General features: G+C 27.8%; 1 protein-coding gene across 1 annotated transcript; it reads left to right on the top strand.

Moving 5' to 3' along the window:
• Positions 1-2,853: 2,853 nt before the first annotated feature.
• Positions 2,854-23,343, top strand: mRpS5 (mitochondrial ribosomal protein S5). The gene is made up of 11 exons (XM_043045356.3): positions 2,854-3,152; positions 5,506-5,613; positions 7,807-7,932; positions 9,007-9,234; positions 11,652-11,686; positions 15,345-15,435; positions 16,829-16,875; positions 17,577-17,631; positions 19,815-19,877; positions 21,820-21,959; positions 22,889-23,343. The coding sequence occupies exons 1-11, from the start codon at positions 3,077-3,079 to the stop codon at positions 23,258-23,260; spliced, it is 1,341 nt and encodes a 446-aa protein (XP_042901290.2). The 5' UTR covers positions 2,854-3,076; the 3' UTR covers positions 23,261-23,343.
• The last annotated feature ends 739 nt before the right edge of the window (positions 23,344-24,082 follow it).

The raw sequence follows: 24,082 nt of genomic DNA, 5'->3' as shown, positions 1-24,082 counted from the left end.
ATAAACCAAGCCAAATGATATGACAGATAGCACAATACAGAGAAGGAAAGCACGAAGATCCACACGGGATTCGAACCCGCTACCTCCACGCCTTGCAGAGCGTTTGGTGGATGATACCGCTCCCGATTTGCAGGGACGCCCCGATTCGCTTTTATCAGGACCTCAAAATCAGGACCTCTGATTAGGTTAGACTGGGCTGTCATGCCAAACGGTTAGAAGCTTCGATACAGCGAGTTCAAATCATGATTTAACAGTGAACGTATTTTCGTGCTATCCTTCTTTGAAATGTTGTAGTTGTAGTTTATTTACGTCGCACTACAGTTGCACAATGGGCTCATATGCCATCACAATTTTGATCCTCGACAGAAGGGATCGCACCTCCGCTTCGGTAGCCCAACGACCTGCGTGCGAAGTCGAGCACTTTACGGTAGAACAGTTTAACGAGGACCAATACCGCACACCCTCTATCCCTTCGTAGACTGATCCAAGTTGTTATCACCCACCCGCAAACTAGCCGCAGCCAGTGATGCTTGACTTCGGTGTTTTACAGGGAACAGTGTCTTAACAATCAATCCACTGCGGGACTTCTTTGAAATATATTATCTGAATTACATATTTAGGAAGTGTTCATAAACCATTCTTCGTATTGAACACATAAGACCGTATTTGTATTGAAACAAATAAATATGGATAAAGTTTTATTCTATTTTATAACAGTCTTTGAACAGCCGATCCAATTTAGAGCTTACGACTAATAATGTTCAGCTCCATAGCTTTGTAATTTTGAAACCGATCCAAAACACAAGGGAACTCTTTGATCAATTATTGGGAGAAATTTGCCTTCATGGAGGACTTTCTGATGGAACTAAGCAGCACTTACATTACATGGAGAAGAAAACCGCGAAAACCTCCCTCGGTTAGCCTGACGTCAAAAAGATTTTAACCCATGATCTGTATATCATTAAGGATATTTTATGGTAGCACTGCGATCGATGCGAGCCAGGTGCAGAATTCGAATCAAATTGCAATCGCTGGGATTCGTACTCGCTCCACCTCATTGGAAGGCGAGCTCTCTATCCCCTGAGTCACCACGGCTCTATGGATAAGGTTGATGATTTTGAAGCAAGTTGGTTCCCCAGTGAACTGATTGTTATGACACGATTCTCAGTGGAACACCCTAAGTCAAGCAACAAAGCTGCTGTCAGAGAACGGGTGGATGACATTTTGATTGATATGCTTAAGGACCGCATGCTACTTGAAACAAGTTGTTTAAAAAGTAGATCTCCAACAATTTAAGTTATCGTGGTGGAAAAATATTTGAGAGATTTTGCATTTACAAAACCTTCATAAGTGAGCTTGCGGAATGTCACATAAAAGTGAAAAATCTCTATATTGCAATTCCTACTTACACCAGGAAGTATAGGGGTAATGGGTCTGATTTCTATCCTGACGTAGAATCTCTCCTTCATTTCGACTTCTGTAGCTTTTTTCTGTAAATTGTTATTCTGTTTAAATAAGGGTTATTAACTATTATACCCTCCTGAGACATAGGGTCCAATATTTTGAGCAACATTTGTTACAAATTTATCGCTTAATAAATAATTAATATTTTTTATTCTTTGTATTCCTTTCACACAGCGTTTCCATTCAAAAATAGAATTAACGTTACCCTTTTTAATCAATATTTTTAATTACAATGAAAATTTATAATAAAACGGTAAAAAAAAATATTGATTCAGTCAATCTTTTGGTGATATTTTTGGCAAATGAACTTATTGAGTTTATCGGATTTTGTTTCTTGACCAAAAGGTGAAGAATAAAAAGTAAAAAAATCTCACTATAAAAAGTGTTAAAAATTAAAATCCATAATTTTTAGACAATAATTAAAAAATTTAAATTGAAAGAATTGAAGTTATTTAAAATATTTCATATTATGTTTATGAGTTTGCTTTCTTGTAATCAACATACTTTTAAGTAAAGACAGCATATTCTGCCATTTATTTAGTTTTATATCCCGAGGAGGTAACGCATTTCGTGCCTAAGTTGAAAAATTTATTTATTTAAAGAAGAAAGTAGTATTAGTAATTTATTAAAGTCGTATTATAGTTGCACAGACTTCGGTGATCTATTGAAAATCGTGTTTTGCGATCAGTCTACTCTGGGATATGAGATATAAGGAATTGCTGTTGTTGTTCATTTACGTCGCACTTGAGCTGCACAATGGGCTATTGGCGACGGTCTGGGAAACATCCCTGAGGATGAGCCGAAGACATGCCATCACAATTTTGATCCTCTGCAGAGGGAATGGCATCCCCGCTTCGGTAGCCCGACGACCTGCACGTGAAGTCGTGCACTTTACGGTAGCACAGTTTAACGAGGACCAATACCGCACTCCCTCGGTCCCTACGCAGACTGATCCAAGTGGTCACCCACCCGCACACTGACTGCAGCCAATGATGCTTGACTTCGGTGATCTGATGGGAACCGTGTCTTAGCGATCAGTCCACTGCGGGACATATAAAGAATTGAAAAACCTATCTATAGCAGTTATAAGTGTTCTGATTCTTCGGTTATTTAGAAAAATGTACAATTTTCTTTTTCTTTTAAAATCTTTTTCTCCCGATTTTTGTTAAATTTAAATACAAATAACAGGCAAAAGACAATTATGCTCTGGACGCGAGAGAGAATATTTAGGAAGGAGGATGTATTGGACGAACTGCTCGCGCATATACGAATCGCATTGACGCACAATCGGTTATCCAAAGTGAGTGCTGTGAGAATGCTCCTCATATCATTTGCGTCTGCGTGTTTTTTACAGGCAGTAGGAACAGTCCTTAAATGTACTCTAACTTTATTAAAATTTGATACAAATAAAGCTTAAAGCAACTTGGCTTGATATTAATCAAGCATAATTAAAAATAAATATATCAATAACATGCTCTTCATAATTTGTTTGAAATGATTTTTTTAAGTTTCAAGATTTCTTAAATTGTTATAAAATTATGCATTTTTGTGAAATAATCACCTTTAAATCAATTTAATTCAAGTCAATTTAATTTTTAAATAGTAATAAATAATGGCTCTTGTTCGTGTCCTGTGCTTGAACTTGTGCAAGCCGCAAAAGGCATCTATATTCTTTAAACCCGCTCCTCGTAAGTATAAAATTCAAATTTCAAAACATTTTTATGCGGATATAAGCGCAACAATACTGTTGCCTTACAAATATTGATCAAAATATAAATATAGAATTAGTTACCTGTTACTGCGACATATCTACTTCACATGACATATAATTACTGAACAAGACTTGATTAAGAATCAATGTTTGTGTACAATTTCTATTGTTACCCAAGACTGGAGATTTTTCCGTATCGTGATCTTTCGTTCCATCACTTCGGTATTTACTATAAATTAAATGTTTTTTATACTTATTAGCATTATATAATATTATATTGTTGCTCAGGGCATAGTTGCATGATTCAAATGTGTTTTTTTCCTTAATTCATAAGTGTTAAAAACTCGTGTAACGTAGATAGTATAGATATTTTATTTAAATACTTAAATTTCCTATTAATATTTTGGGGAGATTTCTGTATCGTGATCTGTGGTAGAATAATCTACGAGTCTTTACAACTTCCGGGCACTGGCCCATGAGAAACTAAAAGAAAGAAAAAAACGTCACAGAAAATGACCAACTCAAAGGGTTTAACTCGTAAATCGGTAACCTGGGGCAAACATCCACATATGTTTCTTTTTCTTTAAATTTTTCCTTATAAAATCAATTTGGCACTTTGGCAACTGTAGTTAGTAGAAAGTTACAAATAATGTTGTAACTTTCCTTTATTTCAGAAAACCACCTTTTTATAAATCTTAACATGTACATAGATGATTTTAAAATAAGTGTTATCAATTTTCTAGTTTATCCATAATTTCTTAAAACTTTAACTTGCTGCTTTGAAGATATTTTCATATTGGTACCTTTTAGTGGCAACTGCAATTGTTAAATAGCTAAAGTGTTTTTGTGTTAGTAAAAAATTAAAAAGAAACTGTATGTGGCTTGCTCAAGGGTGCCTACATATTATATGCTTTCAGTTTGTCCTATCATGCCATCTTTTTTAGAGTTTCTTAATGGTAAATTTGCACCAAAATATAGTGACTGTTTTGAAGTAGGTTCACATATAGAAATCATACTATTGATTTTCAGGGAAAATTCTTTGAAAAACTGCCACATTTGCAATATTTTCTGAAGAGAAAATTTCTGTACTTGCTTGCAAGAAAAAAATTACTAAATTTTAGCCGCAACCGTATAATGGCCCAGGTGAGATTTAGGAAGAACAGCACAGCATGATAGCAAGAAACCTATTCCTAGTGTCCTTGAGCAAACTTCTATTTAACTTCTATTTCGTTGAGCAAACTTCTATTTCTTTCATGTTAGATAAGCCTCTTTGCACTGTGGTGTAAAATATAATTATAACTTATTTATCTCTCTTATAAACTTGTTCATCTATCTTAAAATAGTTAATTTATCTTATTAAATTAATTTTTTTTGTATGCAGTTTGCACTCAATTTTGTTTTGTAATTCATTTAAAGTATTTTGTTCTTTAAATGGTTATAATTTTATTAGTCATGTTAGTAAATCATCATTGAAGAATGATACAAAAGTAATTGTTGGTCAGAATCTACTTTTTTTAACAAAATAATGCTGGGTTGATTACTTTAAATCACCTTGTTTTAAATCATAATTCTAATTGTATATTTAAAATAATTTGATTTTAAAAAAATATAGATGAAATTTGTCAACATGATAATAAATTTTTTAAAGTGAATTTTTTATTAAAGAAAATTGTCAGCAATAAACTTGCGTGAGAGCATTGATAATCTAAATTTGCTCAAGACAGTTTCAAAAGGTTTTGCCGCCTTAACTGTCCTTAAATAAGTTATATACTAGGCACCTTTCTTGCCTCTTATACAAGCAATATTGATCTTCTTGAATCTTAATTAAATATTATTCTTACTGGTTTTGTATTAAAAAGAGGTTTAAATCATTAAAAACAGTGAGAGTATTCATTGAAAATGCATTTAAATATCTGAAAATTCTAAAACAATACCCTGATCTATTTTTTGGACAGACTCAGAAGTGACATAGCTGCTAAGCTTATTTTTATTTAACTTTTTAAGCTGTGATTAAAAAAAAATAGATTATAACATTTTTCAGGAAAAAAAAATTATTATGAATAATTTGTACGCTTCATCATTTTAATAAATATAATTCTTCACTATAATTGAATAAAATGCTTAATAAAACAGCAAACACCTTTTATTATATTGAAAAACATTTTGATAAAAACTCTATTAAATCACTTTCCTAACTTTAAAACGAGCTAAAAATCATAGGTTGCTTATGAAACCTATGATTTTTAACTTGTTTTATAGTTAATGATTTATAAATTCTAAATGTCTATTTTGTATTTGTATATCATCTCAGTTTTATATGTCTTTTTCAGAAATTTTATCTGCCATTAATGTCAAGCTACACCCAGTTGAAGTTGCGTCTGAACCAGTATTTAACACCTTGATATCATGGAGATTTTCTCATGCCTTTCTATCCAGATGTTAGTTAAGTTCCATCAATTAAAGCTTATAATTGAAGTAGTAAAAGTTTGTTAAGTGATATTTTAAAAACATCAATATTTTAGATTATGTCAGGTGATTTTAAAAAGTACTGTTTACAATTTTCGTTTGCTAAGTTATTAAGCATGGTAGTTTACAAAAAAAGATGCTTAGTCGACTTTCTTTCTCATATTTACTTTATATGCTTGTATTTTAATTTTAGAATTTTTTTTTTCTCATATTCTTACAGGATAAGAAAGTGAGGTTTTCTAAAGTTTACTTAACATGCTTGTACTCTAAACTTCTCACTTTTTGTTGTATATGTATAATTGATATTGTGTAGGAACTATTTTTTGTTGTTTATGAAATTAGCATCTTTTCTTAAATTTTCCTGTGCATTTTTTTGATTTCCTGTACATTGTCCTCAAATCTACTGTACATGTCCTTCAAAATTCTAGTTAGTTTTTCTGGTATTATAGATCCTTTATTTTTCTTTAATGAGGTCAAGTATAATTTTTTATCTTTGATTTTAAGTTTTTTTTATAAATCTTCGAATGTACTTTGTAAGCAAAAAAGGAAAATATTATTTGAAGCTTATAAGAATTTACATTTACACAAAAAAATCTTATACTATATCGGAGCGTGATTGATTAAAAATTTTGTCTGTTAGAAACAAAATTCAAACTAGGCTAATTAATTTGATTAAATTATTTAAAAAAAATAATTAAAAAAAATCGATTTGGAGTGTGCTTATTTGTAAATTTTTCTAATAATATGCTCTGTATACATTAACATATTAACAAATACATCGAATTTGTACTGATCACTTTAACTCCCCCAGAAATTCATTTTTCATCAAATTCTTTTACCACATTTCTTACAAAATATAAAGTGAAATATATCAGAGATAACAAAAGAAAAAAAAAGAATCTTTTAAGATTCTTAAATACCATATTGAAATTTGGTTAATTGGGAGTTTTATTTGACAAAAATAAAGTGAAATTTTGATCAATGTGTTCAGTAGATACATTTATTAAAGTATTTATAAAAAAAAAAATTTCTAAATTGGTAATTTTTAATGTGTCGATACAATTTTATTCGTCATTTTATCTCTACCGGAAGTTAGGTTTTTGCAAAACTCATTATTCACAGTGTTTTCAGAATAAAATCTTCCAGATTGATATATAAAGGAAAAGCTATCACTATGTTTACTCTTTTATTTTATTTTGTAATCTGTGTTCTTCTATTTTATAGTAGGGTATGGATTTTATAGAACTTATTTTTCCTGCATTCTTTACAACTTTGCATAGGGTATCCGTGCATCTGGAAAGTCATGAAGAATCATGGAAAGTCATAAATTTCAGTATTGAACAAAATTTGTCGTGAAATGTCATGATTTTAACTAGTTTTGTAAAAAATTCATAAAAAGTCATGTATTTAAGTTGCCGAAAAATCTTATTTTTAAAATGGGATTTTGTCCCCTCAATTTCATGGTGTTCTGAATATCTGAATTTGTAACAAAATCCCCAATCACAGTCATATTTGATTAAAAAATATAAAATGTTTTTTTTGTGCTCTTTAGAAGTTATGATGTTCTTTCAAAAAATGAAAGAAAAAACATTTCTAGAGCAAATTATCTTTTAAACTTCTGTGATTTCAGAATTTTTGTTATTATTTATTTTTTATTTTATCAATTAAAAATTTTAGCTCATTGGCAAATTTTTTTATTTTGAAATGAGAACAGAAAAATCAGGAGTGTTTCTTTCCTGTCCGACGAACAAGAAAAGTATCTTTAGAATGTAATTCTGCAGAAAAAAAGAAAAAAAAATTATTTGCTTTTGTATTTTTTTCAGCTATTTTATTGCTTTAACTCTTTTTTTTACTCTGTTTTTTAAATTTAAATTCTCTAAATATGCAAATTCAGAGTATAACTGTATATCTATCATTTCGATGAATGTTATTATAATGCTTTTTTTAATTTATTGCTGTGTTTTTGTCGGAGAAAATAATGATTTCGTTAAGTCATGAAAAATTCTTGGAATTAATCATGGAAAGTCATGAATTTGAAAATCTAAAACGTAACAGATACCCTGTTTGTACTCTGTATGTAAAAAAAATTATGAATTTTTTAAATTACTTTATTTGTTACTTATGCTCATGTAGGTTTAAGTTGCATTTTAAATATTTATTTATAGTGACTGCTGATCAATTATGGAAAGGAGTGACAAGTTTAAGCCCTGCTGGTAGACGTAAAGGTAGAGGGAGAGGAGGTGGTCGCAAAGTTGCTCGGGATTTAAACAGAGGGCAAGTAATTGGATTTGGTAAGTGTCTGTTAAATATGCAAATAAATTTGTTATAATAGTTTATGCATGTAATCAAAAATTACTCAATACTTAAGTAATTACGTTTAGATCTGTGATTTAAATTTCTGCTAATTCTTCTAATTTAGTTGTGTTAAAGAAGTTGTCCTGTATATTTAAAATTTCTGAATGCTTTTGCCATTTTTCTAACTATTACCAATCTTTTAACTATTTTGAATAATATATTGATTTTTTTCTCAGTTTTTAGTTCATAATTGTTTTAAAAACTTCTAACTAAAAATCTAACTTGATAAGCAGTAGCATTATCAGCGGCTAAGAATTTGGGTCGATCCTGTCAGCTCCTTCTGTCTGTTATGGATTCATTTTCTTAGAAAGTAAAAAGATTTTAATTTTAGATGAAAAAAATAATAAAACAGAAATTTCAGAGAACGAAATAAAATATGTTGTTATGCTTCATAGTATTATCCAAAAACAACATGCAGCAAAAGAGAAAGAGAAAAAAAAGATTTTATCTCCATAACTTATAATATTTACAATATTTTACACTAAAGCTTCAATATGAATTATTTACCTAAATTTATGTATTTTCAAAAAAATTAATTTTTTGTAGTCCTCTAACATCCTGTAGGTTATTTTTAATTTTTTTTTTTATGAGTTCATGCATTCATTTTACCCATGCTGGGGAAACTGAGTTTAACCCCCTCTAATAATGCTTACATTTTTAAAACATGTCTTGAGGAAACTCTTGAACCTTTTGCATTTAAAAGTTCAGAATCCAGTTTAATTCTAAGCTTTTTTTTATTAGTTATTGAAATGTCAAATTATCACAAAACCATGCCATTTAGACAGGAACATTGAATTCTTAAGTGTTATCAAGCTGTTATTAAGAATAGCTTATGCTTAAAATTATATTGACAATGGACTCTATTTAATGTTAAAACATATGCATTTTTTATTTTGTAATTTAGAATACATTTTTAATTTTTATTATTGAAACAAATCAATAATTGCTGTTTGTTACAGAAAATTAAAATTTTCTTAATTCAGCTACTTAATTTGAAATTTTTACTTTAGGCAAAAAAAATATGCTGTGGCCAGGATTGAATGCACCTGTAGTACAGGGTAGAGAATTATTAAGGCAACAAGAACTACCTCCTGATGAATCAAGAGAAAAACGATTACTTGAATTGAGGGATAAAATGGCCACCAAAAAATCTTTTAAAATACATCCTTTAGATAGAGGTTGGACTGGCTCAAGGCTGCCAGGACGTAGTTTGGGACCTCCTGATGCTGTAGGAGAAGGTGAGCAAGCAAATTGCTTTATTTATTATTGTTAATCTATTTGAAGACTTAGCACCAAATCTCAACTAGAACAAATACAGATAATGCATTTACTCTCCTAGCTAATTGTCAACCCATTAACAATCACTCAAATTTGGTAAAAATTGTAAAAATATTTTTTTCTTTCTTTTAAATTTTTTCAAAACTAAACCAGTTATGCATATAGGCATATTTTTTTTCTTTGAATTTAGCTGCCTTTTTAAAAGGTTTAACCTATTTTTTTTTTAAACTTTACATTTGACTTTCTTTACTACTAATTAGATTAGAAAAGTTTTTCAGACATTTATTAACCCCTATCTTCTCGCCCCCGTGATATTCTCGGGCTGGAGTGTTCAGTTGTAACGCGCCAATAAAAATAAAAATAATTCATTTCTTTTGCCCGCGAAACATTTTATTTCTCATTTTACACACCAGATGGCAGTACCAGGATATTCCTAAAGTAATTATCGATTGTTTGTTTATTTTAAACTAGATGTTAACACTAATCAAATACGTCTATGAAAAATAGGTGCTTTTTTGACCGTTTTCTTGAAAATTAACCGATGAGTAAGGGGTTACACCTATCTAACTTTTGTAAAAATTACTTTCTGATTCTTTTACTCTTGAAGTGTCTTGCGTATTAGCACTGTCTACTTATCAATGTATGATAGTATAAAAATAAAAGGGATTAGCATTTATAATAACTGTTCTTGGTGAAAAAAATATTCTCAATCTACTTTTTATTGTTGTACAGTAAAATTATATGCTTAATGTTGCCATTTGTGAAGTATCTGGGAAAATAATAATGGTAGCCAGTAGAATTTTCATGAACAATAAATTAGGTAAACCATGCTATAACAAGTATTTTAAGTCTGGAAAATTGTAAATACTTTTCTTTTTTACTTAAAGTCTTCACAATTGAAAACATTTTTCCATAATTTCAGATTGCTCATTTTTTGTATAATGTGTATGCCTGCCCATTAGTGGATGTAGGATTGTAAGAGTTTGATGAGTAAATTTAATATTGTTTTAATTAAATTTTTATGCTAGGAATATTTTCACAATTAGTTTAAGAAATAATATAATTGAATGTCCATGCAATGAAATGCTTCACAATGCTTATTTGTTTATTCACAAACTATCATAAAATGTTGTATGTATTTCAATTAATTACTCTTTTAGTGGTGTGTAGAGATGTTTTTCTATGTTTGGTAAACAGACAGTATTTAAAATTCAAATGATAAGAGTATGATTATATCTTAATATTTTAAAAATACTTTGAACAGGGAAAAATTATATCAATTTAATATTAGAATCAAAATTAGAATGCTTCCTCTGTAACTGACAGGAAAAAAAAAATTATAGTAATATATTTGTTTTATAAATATATATGTTCTTTTTCTATATTTTTTCAAGAAAAAAAAATCAACTAATTTTACAAGAGTTAATTTGCTAAAGTTTTTATGTTTTATAACATCAAAATTTAATTACTATAAAAAGAAAAATGTAATGGATTACTATTTTTTTAAAATACTTGCTAATTTCCTTAAACGTCTAATCTTAATCTGGGTTTTTTTCAAAGTTTTCCTGACCGCTGCAGGTTTTCTTGCTTCAAAAATCTAGTTTTATTCATGCCATTCAATAGGAGTGTTGTGGGTAATATGGAAATTTCTGTACATTTTTATGTAAGTCCTCAGAGCCTTGTACAAACATTAAATTTTTATTAAGAAAAATCTGAAGTTAGTTAACTTTCACCTACCTATCTACCATTTTGTGCCAGATAGCAGGTAAGGAATCAAGTTTTGTTTTCCAGGTATTGTCCTGAACCAGTCCTCCCAGAAATTTAGTTTTGCCTTACACGAATCTTGGTGAATGTATCTTTGCCAAGTAAGTCTCGGCTTTCCTTTGTAAGGTTTTCCATGGGGTTCCCAGTAAGTGCAATGTTAGCAGGAGTATCCCATTTTCAAATGAAGGATGTCTCCTGTCCATGGATTATAATTTTGCCTTTAATAGTAGATCTTTATTTGAAATAGTGTTATGCCAGAAAAATTTTATTTAAAATTTACATAAGGCAAGGGCATTTAAGGATCCTTACTAAACCCACATTTTTGTCTGATAATCAGGTCAAAAGATTAAGTAAATTTTTATTAAAATTGTGGAAGCCCTAAAACGTGGAATAATTTCTAATGTAATAAAAAATGTAAACAATGATTAGGATTTTGTATCATATTTAATAATATAAATAGTTTTAGTTTCAATAAAAATTTTCACTCTTATAATATTATTACTTTTTAACTGTTCCATTAATTTCATGAATTATATTTAAGAATCTATCAATACTAGGCTATTTTTTATCATTTCTTATTGATATGGTTTTGCAATTTGGTTATATTTTTCAGATACATTTGAAGGATTTGATTCTCGAGTTCTTGAGGTAAGATCCATGAAATTATGAATGGAAATATTTTGAAATGAAATAATGATTGATTATAATGTATAACATGAAAGTATTATAATGCTTTAATTTAAATATTTAAGTTATTTTTTCTTGTTTATTTATTAATAAATGAATTATTTAACGAATTATTTAATGAATTATTATTAACTAGGAGGCTTCGCCCCCTGTTCGTTACCGCTCACCAACCCTCGGAACTGCTTTCGCAGTTCATTTCGGATTGCTTCGCAATCCAATGCTCACTTTGCTCGCTCATTGGATACGTTCTTAACGTCTAGCTTTTGTATACTTTTTTGAATACTGAAGTTCCGAAAACTTTTCACTGTAGAAAATTCTAAACCTGTACATTTCAATATTAATTTGAAATTGCAAACAGTTCACATATTTTTCTTAATCACACTATTCTAAATTTCAGTTGTTGAGAAAGGTAACTGTTGTAAGTTTTGTTTCAAAGTCTTTCCCACCAGAGGGCTAAAGCCATGTGTTGTAAAACAATATGAAATAGTAGTCTGCCATTGAACGCCGGATGTAAAGCATCGGCTTTGATGAAGATAATTTTGTATTTTTAATTCTCTGAAGGGCGCCACCCTAATAATATGGAATTTGTGAAATAAATGCAGATATTTTTGATTGTTGATGAAGCCCATCATTTTGTGTTTTCATCGGTGTCAGTGTTTTCACTACAGCGCGAGAACGCGAGAATCACGCATATTTTTTTTCTTTTCTCGCAATAAAAAATTATTACCGCGAGAAATTCGCGCATTCTATAAATCAATTTCAAAATTCGCCAATTTCTCGCATTTCGGAAAAAGCTTCGAATTACGCCGTTTAGAATAAAATCCGTTTCACTTTTCTTCCTGGATCTTACATTATTTTCAACATCTGCCCCATTATCTAGCCTCCCTATTTACCAGTATTGTTCAGAAACTTTTCGAACAACAGAACACAACCACGGAACCCCTTTCAGAACACATTTCTCTGCAACCACGTGTTTACCGTAGGTAAGGTTTCTTCATGTAAGACGTTCAAATTTTTTATGCACTTATGTAAGATGGACAAATACCTTGTAAAGGCAAAATCTTCTATGATGATGCACCAAAAATATTCAATGCTTTAAAAAATAGAAGACGTTAAAATGTATTATAATTAAAGAAATGATTTTTTTTCAAGAGTTTTTGTGTTTTTTTAGTTTTTAGAAATCTCACTTAACTTTTTGAAATCTCACCCTGTTTTTGAGAAAGGGTGAGAAATTCTCACCCATTTTTTTTCTATGATGAAAACACTGGGTGTTCAGAAGCAGAACAACAATAAGTTTTTATTTCATCACAAAAATATAAAATGTATAAAAAACAAAGAAAAGAGTAAGAAAATGAGTATAGACATAGAAAAAGTTAAAATTATAATATAGTATTTGTCAGTTAAAATAAAACTTTTTGTTTAAGTCATTTCTAGCAATTCAAATTTCTCTGAGGCAATTCTAAAGTATAAATTAAGGTAGTATTGTTAGGTTGAAACACAATATTTTTAGTTTTGATGTCAACAATACAATTCAATTTTTCACAAAAACGATTGTTTCCATTGTTAAATTCAATATCAACAATTCAAATTTTTCTGAGGCAAACTCTTAACCTCTAAATATTAGTTTTTTTATGTACACATTTCTAAATGTCAGTATTCAACCACAAAATAACTTAAACTCCTCAAATTTAGCATGAAGTTGTAAAATGTAATGAAAGAGGGTCATAGCAATAATGAAAGTAGAAGTAAAGTTAGTACTGTAAAATTAAAACAATATTTTTAATCAATGAGCCAAGTTCTTCAAGAATCAGTTGTAGAAGTAGGTTGTTTATTTAAAATTTTTATCGAATTTCCTTAAAAACACAATTGTTAATTTGGGCATTTGGTGATACAGCACTTATAGAATTGAAAAATTTGTTACGTCAAGCACTCAGGTATCATAATTTTGATCTAGTTGCGCTTCTATGTCATTTTGATTTATGTTGCTAAGTTAACTTTCAAAAAATTCTATGGCTGGCAACAGCATTTTTATTTTTTAGAATTCGTTATTTTTTCATCGAAATGTTTTTTTAACCTAACAGAATTCTTTGATATATGAAGAAAATAAAGTAAATATTTAAGTGTTGTGAAAAGAATCTTATTTAGTTGTACAAAGTACTTCAGCCAAAATTTGGGAGCCACGTAAGAGAATTATATATATTAGATCAGAAACACATCATTAAAAGGCAGAATGCTTTGGTGTTTTCAAAACGTAAACAAAACAAAGCAAACGTTGCCATCGGCGGAAAAGAAATACAGCCAAAATTTGGGAGCCACGTAAGAGAATTATATATAATAGATTATTATAAATGAATTATTATTAATTTAATTTATACATGTGTTGTGATTTTTTACTCTTTTCTAATTTCTGTATGTTTCCTTAATTATTATTCTATTTTATCTTTTAATACAACTACAACTTAACGTTAATTAATTAAAACTTTACCAATGGAATATTTTCATTACAAAAATTACGCATGAAATTATATAGTGACATTGATTATCAGTATCTTTTAACCTAATCGCAAGGAAGAAAATATAGGATTAAGTTATTAATGTTTATTTATTTTAAAAGAAATTAATTTTATTTTAGGTTTATGCCTAAGGCAGGAAAATAAAATAAAATTTAAAGGGCTTCTTACCCGTATATTTAAATCCATATTTTTTCAACTTTATGTTTAAAGTTATGATCAGTGTAATATTTAATTTCATTAAAGGAAATAAAGATTTTGAATATAGAATTTAATTTATAATAACTTTATTAAATATTAAATGATAGTTAAAGTTATATATATTAAGTTATTATGACTATTAAATTAAGGATTTTTAAAATTACATAAATCTTGTAATAATCATAATTTATGTTTAAAATAATAATTTTTGATTATTGCTTTAATTTTAAAGTTAAATCATACTATAATTTATATAAATAGTACTTATTAAAAAAACAGAGTAGGCAAAGTAAAATGTTTCATAATTTTTTCTTTAAATTATGCTAAATGACATTTATTTGTTTGACCGTATCTTTGCTGACTATATGCAATGTTTAATATAATCTTTTCACTTTTACATAGCAAATTATCAGTTATATTAGCATTTTTATTCTCTTCTGTGCATTTCTTATTCACATATACTTTACATTTTTCCTTAATATAAAAATTTATCTAATTTACTTTATTAGTTTTTCCTTAATGACACATAAATGAAATTACAATTTCTTCTCGGCATTTCATTTTAATAATACATCCTATTTAACTAAAGAGCAATTCTATATTAAATGCCTTAGTGAAAAAAGTAATTTAATTTGATGAAGTTTTTAACAATCTTGGATATATCTTAATCTAAAAACATCGGCCTTAGTATTTTGTTTGTCATTAGCGTTTTTTGGAATAATTATTTTAATCCCTCAAAGTAATAAAGTGGTTTTTTTCTTCTATTTTCTTATACTCATATCTTTCTTTATGAGTATGCCATATACACTCATTCTGTCACCTACTTTTACTTTTTAAGTTTAATAATTTTTGTTATTCCTGAATCTGAAAAGATAAATCATTTATAAAACTTTTATGTTCTGTTATAGTTTAAACCTGTTATGCATATGACTGCTGAAAGAGGGCGTTTCAGACGTTTAAGTGCCATGGTTTGTGTTGGGAATAAAAAAGGACTTGCTGGTATGTTAATTAGCATACTTGCATATATTATTGTTTGGAAAATTAGTGCCATTTCATAATTTTTCACTAAATTGCAATTTTCATAGAATTAAAAATATATTGGGGGTATGCAGATGTATATTGTATCAATTATTTAATTATTCTTCTGATATTTCCTAATCTTTTTTTGGAGTTAATCTTTCCATGTTAGGAAGAAAATTGCAAAGAAGTAACATAGATTTATTAGTTTTTATTTTTTATATTATTTTAAATTTAATCTTCTTTCATGTAACAATAAAAAAGTACAAAGATGTAGCATACATTTTATTAGCTTTTTGTGATCTTTATTTTAAAGACTTATATTTCTCCTTACTCAAATAAAAGTATGAGTCAAAATTAGGAAGAAAAAAAAAGGAGTTTTGGTCATATACTATGAATTTTTCTTGATTGTTTGGTTTCTTGTTTATTAGTTCTAAGCAAATTACCTTTTTGATGCGTAGAATGCTGTTTAAAACTCAAATAAATATTGCAACTATTATGTTGTTCATTTCACCATTGATTAGTTAAACTTGGTTGCACTTTTTTCTTTTTTTTTATATTCTGGCATATGCTTTGAAATTCAACATGTTTGGAAATAAGAAATGCTTTTTTGGATTGCTGCTTTAGTCTTCGTCGGTTATTTATAAAATTACCAAAACAGGGACTCTATTTAACTGTACACTTGCTATCAGTTGGACCTTAAAAAAATTAAGAGAGTAATTTCATTCCTGTAATAATTTTTGAGGGCTTACGTTTGTCAATTGACTCTGTTTTACTACATAGATTATATTATGACTGACATAATAAGTATGCAAAATAAATATTTTCAAATTGGTGATTGTATGTTTTGATTTGAAAAACTTAAAAAGTTGTTGAGGTATGGTGAATATGCAAAACTTAAAATTAACATTAGAGGTTCAAAACTTTGAATCGCTTTCCTGACCAAACTATGGGGATCATATTTCCCAGATTGCGAGTACTTCTTATATTTTGGGGGTCTGAAATCTGAATCTATTAAAAAAAAAGATGTTTATTCAGACATAGTATGTTTTTGTGTCTGATTTCATAACTTAAAATATCGTCTGCTCTAATTAATTACATATTTGAGGTCATCCCCTCAATTCATTAAGAATGAGTCTTAGAACGTGAAGATCTGATCATTAATTCAAAAGTTATTAAAGGTGTTCTTTTTTTTGCACTCTGTATATGTTTTTAATTTTTCTCTTTTATATTAATTTCTGCATTTTCATTTGATTCAATGATTTTTTATGTATTTAATTACAATGAAATAACTCAAAGTTGTTAAGCCATATAAGCAGTTAAAGTTATTCTATGCAGGAACTAAAGTGTTAAATAATATTTCTCTATATTTCAGGATTTGCTGTTGCAAAATCTGTGAATGGGCAATCAGCAGCAAAAGCAGTAAGTAAATAAAGATTTATTATTAAAAATTTAATGTTACTTTAATTTGAAAAGTATGGATTTTAGACAGTCAATTATAATTTTATAATCTTTAATTAGTTTTGTTTTGTTAATGTATATAAGCATTTTTCTATGCATAAGTATGCTATCCATATATTCATACATAACCGACTTTGCCTTGATTATGTTGTGCAAATAAACAGTTTTGAACTATTATAAAATGTTAAATTTCTAAGAAAGCAAGGATAACTAACTATGCATGTTGAGCTAAAATGTTGTTTTTTTTTTAAGAGCTGTAAAAAATGAAGAATTCCAATGTGTTTTATTTTCCCAATAAACTTTTTTTATGTGTCCAGTTTTATTTATGCTCATGTTTAATTTTTCATGAATCATAGTTGTTCTTAAAGATAATGTTAAATAATATAAGTGGAATGAAAAAAATTAATGCTAAATGAAAACTCATTATTTTGTTGAAATGATTTAATTTTAATTAAGTTTATCTTGAACAAAATTAAATTGTGAGAATTCAAATTATACAAAATATTTTAAACTTATGTGGAAAAAGTTTTTGAGGTATAATAAAATTCAGCTTTTATAACTTCAGTTTAATATTGTATTTAATATTATAATTTCAGTATAAATATTTAAAAAAAGTGCACTATATCTTTTATAATCAATGGTTTAAGATGATTTATTTTTAGGCGAAAAATAAAGCTGCTAAAAATTTACGATATATTCAGCTTGACAATAACTCTGGTAAGTTGTTTTGTGTTTTTTGTTTCATAAGTTTCAGACCTGTTTTAATCACAATATAAATTGTTAAATTTGATATTTTTATGTATAATAGAAAATTATTAATTTATTGTTTGAATGAAATAAAGTTGAACAAGAAATGTGAGCTCAAATAAGAAAGTTAACACAGACCATGTAATTATTTTATTCTAACTTTACTATCTGTGAACTATGTTAACTACATAATTTAGTTTAGAAAGTCAGAAGTTTAATTCTAGCCGAAAGCGAAGAATATTTTAGGATATGTGTGTTGGCAAAACTTTTTGGTATTACCACTGACGACAGAAAGGCTCCTGTGTGTTGGCAGGCAGTGTGTCCCCTGATGAAGTACTGTCTTGCTAACACACATATCTTAAAATATTATTCGTTTTCTGCTAGAATTGTATTAGTGACTTTCTAAATTATTAGACTACATAATTTAGTTTTAATTTTATTCCTCTTCTGCAGTTAATATGGTATTATAAATGTGCCCTCTGTTCCTTGATTATAATATTCTTTCTTCATAAGTGAGAACATAGTTTATTTAAGCAAAAATAAAAAGTGTGTAATAGTAAGTGTTTGTTATGTTATTACAAAAGTGCCTCCTGTTCCTTGATTATAATATTCTTTCTTCATAAGTGAGAACATAGTTTATTTAAGCAAAAATAAAAAGTGTGTAATAGTAAGTATTTGTTACCAATACTTATTATTTTTCATTTTTATTATGAGTTACTTCATATGTTAGTATAGTAGACTTCCAATATTTATCCTACCCCTGTATATATATTGACCTTGCCAGATCCTTTAAAAATTGAGTCCACTGTCCTCCAGGGTATCCCAGCTCATAACAAAGTTAAAACAAAATGTTTCCAGCTTAAATGAATCTGAATTCTCACAGTTTGAAGAAGAGAATTTCTATGAATGAAAGAAACTAATTCCATTGATTGCATTATTATTTTTTTTAAGTCAGTTGTTTGAAAATGTTCATGGTATGGCTATGTAAAAGTTAAGAGTGGTAGGAAATATTTATAAATAATGGAATTTTCTACCAAATTGTGTGAATAAAGTGCAATTTAGTTATTACCTTTCCTTAACTTTATTACATTAAAATTTTTAATTAAAATTTAAAACGAAATTGAAGCATAATTTTTATTTATTTTTAACTATTTATTCTAACTAGCCATGTCTTCCAAAAAAGTTTAGAGAATAATTTTATTTTATTAAATATTTATGAGTAAACTTGAAACAGAGTTTAAATTAATTTGTAAATCACCTCCATATAAAAAAAAAAAAAAAAAAAAAAAAAAAAAAACATGGATTATTTTATAACTGACATATTATATATATAAAGCAAGCCCTCTAGAATTACTAATTAAAAACATTATTCCACTTTATTTTTGAACTTTGTTTTGATCTTCATATTGTTTATTTAGATTATCATCTCAGTTGAAAAAAGAGAGAAGAACGAATCTTAATTAAATATCTTACATTAAATTTTTTATGTACTTTATTTTGTTACAATAATTTGACATTATGTTCCAAATTCATGTCAAAATTAGGACCTTCACAGTTGGACTGTGAAAAAATTAACTGTGAAAAATTTTTTTTTTTAAAATTCTTTTTGTTGTAAATTACACGAACTTGTTTAACACCTTTTGAGATTAGTTACAAGCACAAATTCTTTTTTATAATTTCACAAAGAGCAGTACAAGCTCTAAGGTAGCCACATCAAGTTTAAAATGTTATCACAGTTTTAGTTTTGTTACATAAAAACGATTACATAAAAACCATATTTCATTTGCATTAATATTCAGTAATTGCTTTTTTATTTTATTATCTTCACTAAAAAATTTAGTTACTGTATTTCTCTTCTGCATTAGTAACTGTATTTCTTTTCAAATTTAGTAATCACATATCTTTCTTTTGACCATAAAAATTGTGTTTCATTTGCATTAGTATTCTATAGCTATATTTCCTTTACTGTCTTCATTAAAAGCTCTTGTAACTATTTCTTTTCTGCACATATTGTTTTTATTTCAGGTGAGAGTTAAATTCATTATTATATGATGTTATTTTTAGTTGACAATTTTACTATTTATTCACTTTTTTTAAAAATTTGGCAAATTTCATTAATTTACAGTTTTTAAATTTTTTAAAAATTATTATAGTAATGCACGATTTTTTCACTCAATTTGGAGCTGTGAGGATTTTTGTGAAGAAGAAACCTGAAGGTGAGTTACCATAAAAATTCAAAGTATTTTTATTGAACTTGATTGTTTTGAAGTCTTTACAGCAGGGTTGGCAAGGTTTAGGACAGAGTGGATTAATCCACGGTTTAAACCGTCCTGTCCAAAACCCCTTTGTCCAAAACTGTCCAAAACCCTTTTACTCAAATTATGTCACAATTTTAACTGAACAATATTTAAGACGTAAAATAAATATAGAACTAATAACATGTTGATAATTAAATATACTAGAGAATATTTGTTTTTAAAAGTATAATGTCTTATTAATATTGTTTGAGTCTTCAATTTAAACAAAGGAAGATTAATCAGTAATCAAGTTCAATTGGTCCTCTAATTCAATAGTACATAACTGAAGTTTGGCCTTGCCATACAGGTTAAAATATTAGGGACTAAGTGCTTGGTTCGTCATAAACAGGTTTATTTATCTATTGTACTATTCAAGAATACTTTTATTTCATTTATGTTCAATTCTTTTAGCATAGTGGTGATACATCACCAGTGTCAGTAACTGAAACTGATGTTATGCCCTTCAAAACTGTTAATACATTATTCAGTTATTTTGTATTTTCAATTTAAACTAATATATTTATATTCAAAAACAATTTTTTTTTAAAAAGATGTCTGTTTTATCATTCTGTGATGCAGAAATTATAGCATTTTTTTAAAAAAATATTGCGAAAAATAAAAGGTTAATTTTTGAACAAATTTAGTATTTTTTTTTTAAGAAAAACTATTATTTTTTAAAATTGCCATGTTTATCATTATGCAAAAATATTATTTATCAGTATTAAAAGCATATTTATATTTAAAGGATTAGGTATTCACTTTTGTTGTTCAATGAATTGTGGAGCTTCAAAAATTATAAGCCTTTTCCTATTATATTATATTATTTTCTTGTAATAAGGTATAGTAAATAGTATAAAAAATATCAAATATTTATTGATACATGTAATTATTATGTGTACAATGGTTACACCTATAGAATTTTTAACTTTTACCAAAGTTCAAGGTTTAGGTCACTTTAGGACAGTTTAACTCAGTTTAGGACAGTTTTACCCAGTTTAAGACGGTAAAACCCACGTTTCCTGTCCAAAACCAGTTTTGGACGTCCAAAACCCCAACCCTGCTTTACAGTGTTTAAAATTGTTTTTCCCAACCTTATTTCATTATGTTTCACTTAATATTTTGTTTTGTTTATGTATCATTTATATATTGTATCATCGTAATAGTATATTATGTATTCATACTCTACATAAATTCTGTTCAACAATTGAATTATCTAAAAAAAGCCAAAATGACAACTTGTTCAGAATGTAAATCAAACTGCTATTGCACTTCTTTTTTATAATCAAATTGTTGTTTATGAGACATGGGTTCTGTGAAGCATTGGATTTAAATATTAAAATTGTTTCGTGCCATTACAGCTTGTAAATTTTTTTCAAGAAATAAAAGAGAGCTGCAGCGTGATTGTTTTATGAAACTTAAGCTGTTCTAATCATTTATTTCATTTTTTAGAGTTATAAAAAATTAAATTTTAAACATTGGTTGAGCTGCAAGTTTTTCTAAATGAAATAAAACAGTACAAATTATCGTAAAATTATTATTTGTTCCACAGATTTCTATGGATTACTAATTCACATTTAATAATAGTCACAGACTATTTATATAAAAATGTATTACGGTGGTGTATTTTTATGTAAATAAATTTCTGCAATCGCTGTTAATAATTACAATGTAACTTATCTTAAAATAGCTATATAGTTTGCAAAACGCTCAATATTTTACACAGTTGAAAATTTTGAAAATAGTTTTATTAAAACAACATAGTGTATCTAAACTCTGTTGTTTCAATGTATTAAAATGCTGAGCTTGTTTTCATTCCTGTTGTATGCATTTTCATTTTTTTCAACAATTTACATGTTTGTAGGTTATGGTTTATGTACACATAGAGTTCTAAGAGCAATCTGTGAAATGGTTGGAATTAAAGATTTGTGGGCCAAAGTTGAAGGTCCGACTGACAACTATCAATGTTTGGTAAAAGCTTTCTTCATTGGTCTTATGGGACAGGTAAATAAAAAATTTATTTTCTCCAATTTTATACTTCTTACTGACGTAATTTACTATCATTACTCTTTTAAGATTAAAAAGAAAAAAAAAGTTTGAAAATTTCTTTTCACATAAAATACTATATATCCTGTTTGGGAATTTGAATTAATATTGCTCAGTGATCAAAAAAGGTTAATTGTATTATAATACAAAATATATAGTATAGTATAATACAAAATTTAAAGTATGGTACAAAAATGAATGAAAAAAAAAATGCTTTTAAATTACATTTGTAGCCTTTTGATAATAGTATTTTAAAATATAAGGAAGTAATATCTGCTAAAGAGTTCTAACTCCTTCTTAACAAGGCATCCCTATATAATATTTTTAAAGTTTTCAAATAGTTAGGTCTGTTATTTTTAGTTTTGTTACTTGTTTAAATCTTATTAAATCATATTAAAGAAGCACTGCTGCTTTTAATTTTTGCCTTTAACTTAGAATTACAATCAAAGTCTAAAACCTAAACAGTGAATACTAAGAAAGGGTGATAAATGTATATTTTGATTCTTCTCCATTTTGATTCATCTGATTTTTCTTCAAATAAGAAGGGTTTGATAATAATGAATAACAAAATGGTTTAATGTCATTATTCTTTCATGTTATATCGAAATATAAGGGGAGATTTACAAATTTTTCATAGGTTAAAAATAAAATCTCTTGCTCCAGATGCATTTATATATTATATTTCATTATAAAACTCTAATTCAGTATTATTTTCAAAAATTTTGTACATTATAATATTCCAAAGTAATGTGAATATGACTTTTAATTAAAATTATAATTTAAAACTAAATGCATATTCCTCATTCCTCAAATCTATTATTATAATTTTTTATTTGGTATGTTGACATCCTTCTTAATTTGAAATATTGTTTCATTATACTTTTCAGAAAACTCCCCAACTACTAGCTGAAGAAAAAGGCTTACACTTAGTTGAAATGCGCAAGGACAGGGATTATTTTCCAGTTGTGATAGCTTCACCATCCAAGTGCCGTACCGAAAAGGATTTTGGGCCAACAGAGCTATTAGACTATACACTTCATTTACATAATAATAAAGTGGAAGCTGAACGTAAACCGTTTCAACCCTTTTATGTCAATTTCCATAGTTATATTAAAGAAATGAAAGATCGAGAAAGGCAACGAAATCAGCGTGACGTTAGAATACATCTTTTGGCTAAATATGGTGCTCTGAAAAGTTTTATTACAATAAAAAAGGAAGAAGAAGCTAAACAAAAATTAAATGAGCAAGTTGAAGAATAATGCATTTTTCTATTTACTGTAAATTTGCAAATTAGATTTGTAAAAATCCATTTGGATTTGTACAATAAAATTGTTTCAAATTACATTTTGAAATGTCAGTTATTATAGCAATAGCGTCATAAAGGTAGCAATGCTGTGAGCTTAAAAATAAAATTACCTTGGCCTTTAATATATATTCGTTAGAAAAAGTCAAATCCATTTTAATTTCTTGATGAACTTAAAGGTGTTTCAAATAATCTAAAAGCTTTTTTTTTTTTTTGTTGAAATTAAAGATGTTTTTATATTCTCAGTCCCTGTTTACTAAGCTCACAGATTTATTAAATTTTGATCATATATTTGTTTCATTTTTCCTTATTTAAATATTAATTAGTAACACCTGAAGTGTACATTTTTTATTTCATTTTTTTGTTAAGGCGCCTAACGATATAAAATAGTTGCTGCCATTACCGGATACCCTGTTTATAATACATTTGATATTAATAAAAAAAGGTTATTATCTGTGACTGATCACGCAGTTGCTGTAAATTTTAATAAACGATTACTGATAGACAATGTTACTGATTGTTGAATTATTTGTAGTTGGAAGGAAAAAAAGAAAATAATTTGTGCAATGCCCAGAAAGAAAAAAGAAGATCACAATGATTAACTTTTGTTTTAATTATTGAATTTTTATGAACTAAGCAGGGGTCTGTCCAGAAATTTTGTGAAAGGTCCGTTTTTGTAAAATTGTGAAAATATTACTCGTAATTTGTGAATATAAAATAAACGTTAAGTCACATTCTTTCAACCAGGGTCTGCTTTTGTGAATTTGTGCATATAGGG

The sequence above is a fragment of the Parasteatoda tepidariorum genome, chromosome 6, assembly GCF_982258835.1.
Source record: "Parasteatoda tepidariorum strain Cologne lab strain chromosome 6, Ptep-v5.0, whole genome shotgun sequence".
Classification (NCBI taxonomy): domain Eukaryota; kingdom Metazoa; phylum Arthropoda; class Arachnida; order Araneae; family Theridiidae; genus Parasteatoda; species Parasteatoda tepidariorum.
This window is presented reverse-complemented; position numbering and strand designations above follow the sequence as displayed.

Coding starts and splice junctions, on each gene's coding strand:
- mRpS5 (XM_043045356.3), top strand. CDS start 3,077: ATGGCTCTTGTTCGTGTCCTGTGCTTGAACTTGTGCAAGCCGCAAAAG. Junction 3,153..5,505: donor ATTCTTTAAACCCGCTCCTC/GTAAGTATAAAA, acceptor TGTCTTTTTCAG/AAATTTTATCTGCCATTAAT. Junction 21,960..22,888: donor TCATTGGTCTTATGGGACAG/GTAAATAAAAAA, acceptor TATACTTTTCAG/AAAACTCCCCAACTACTAGC.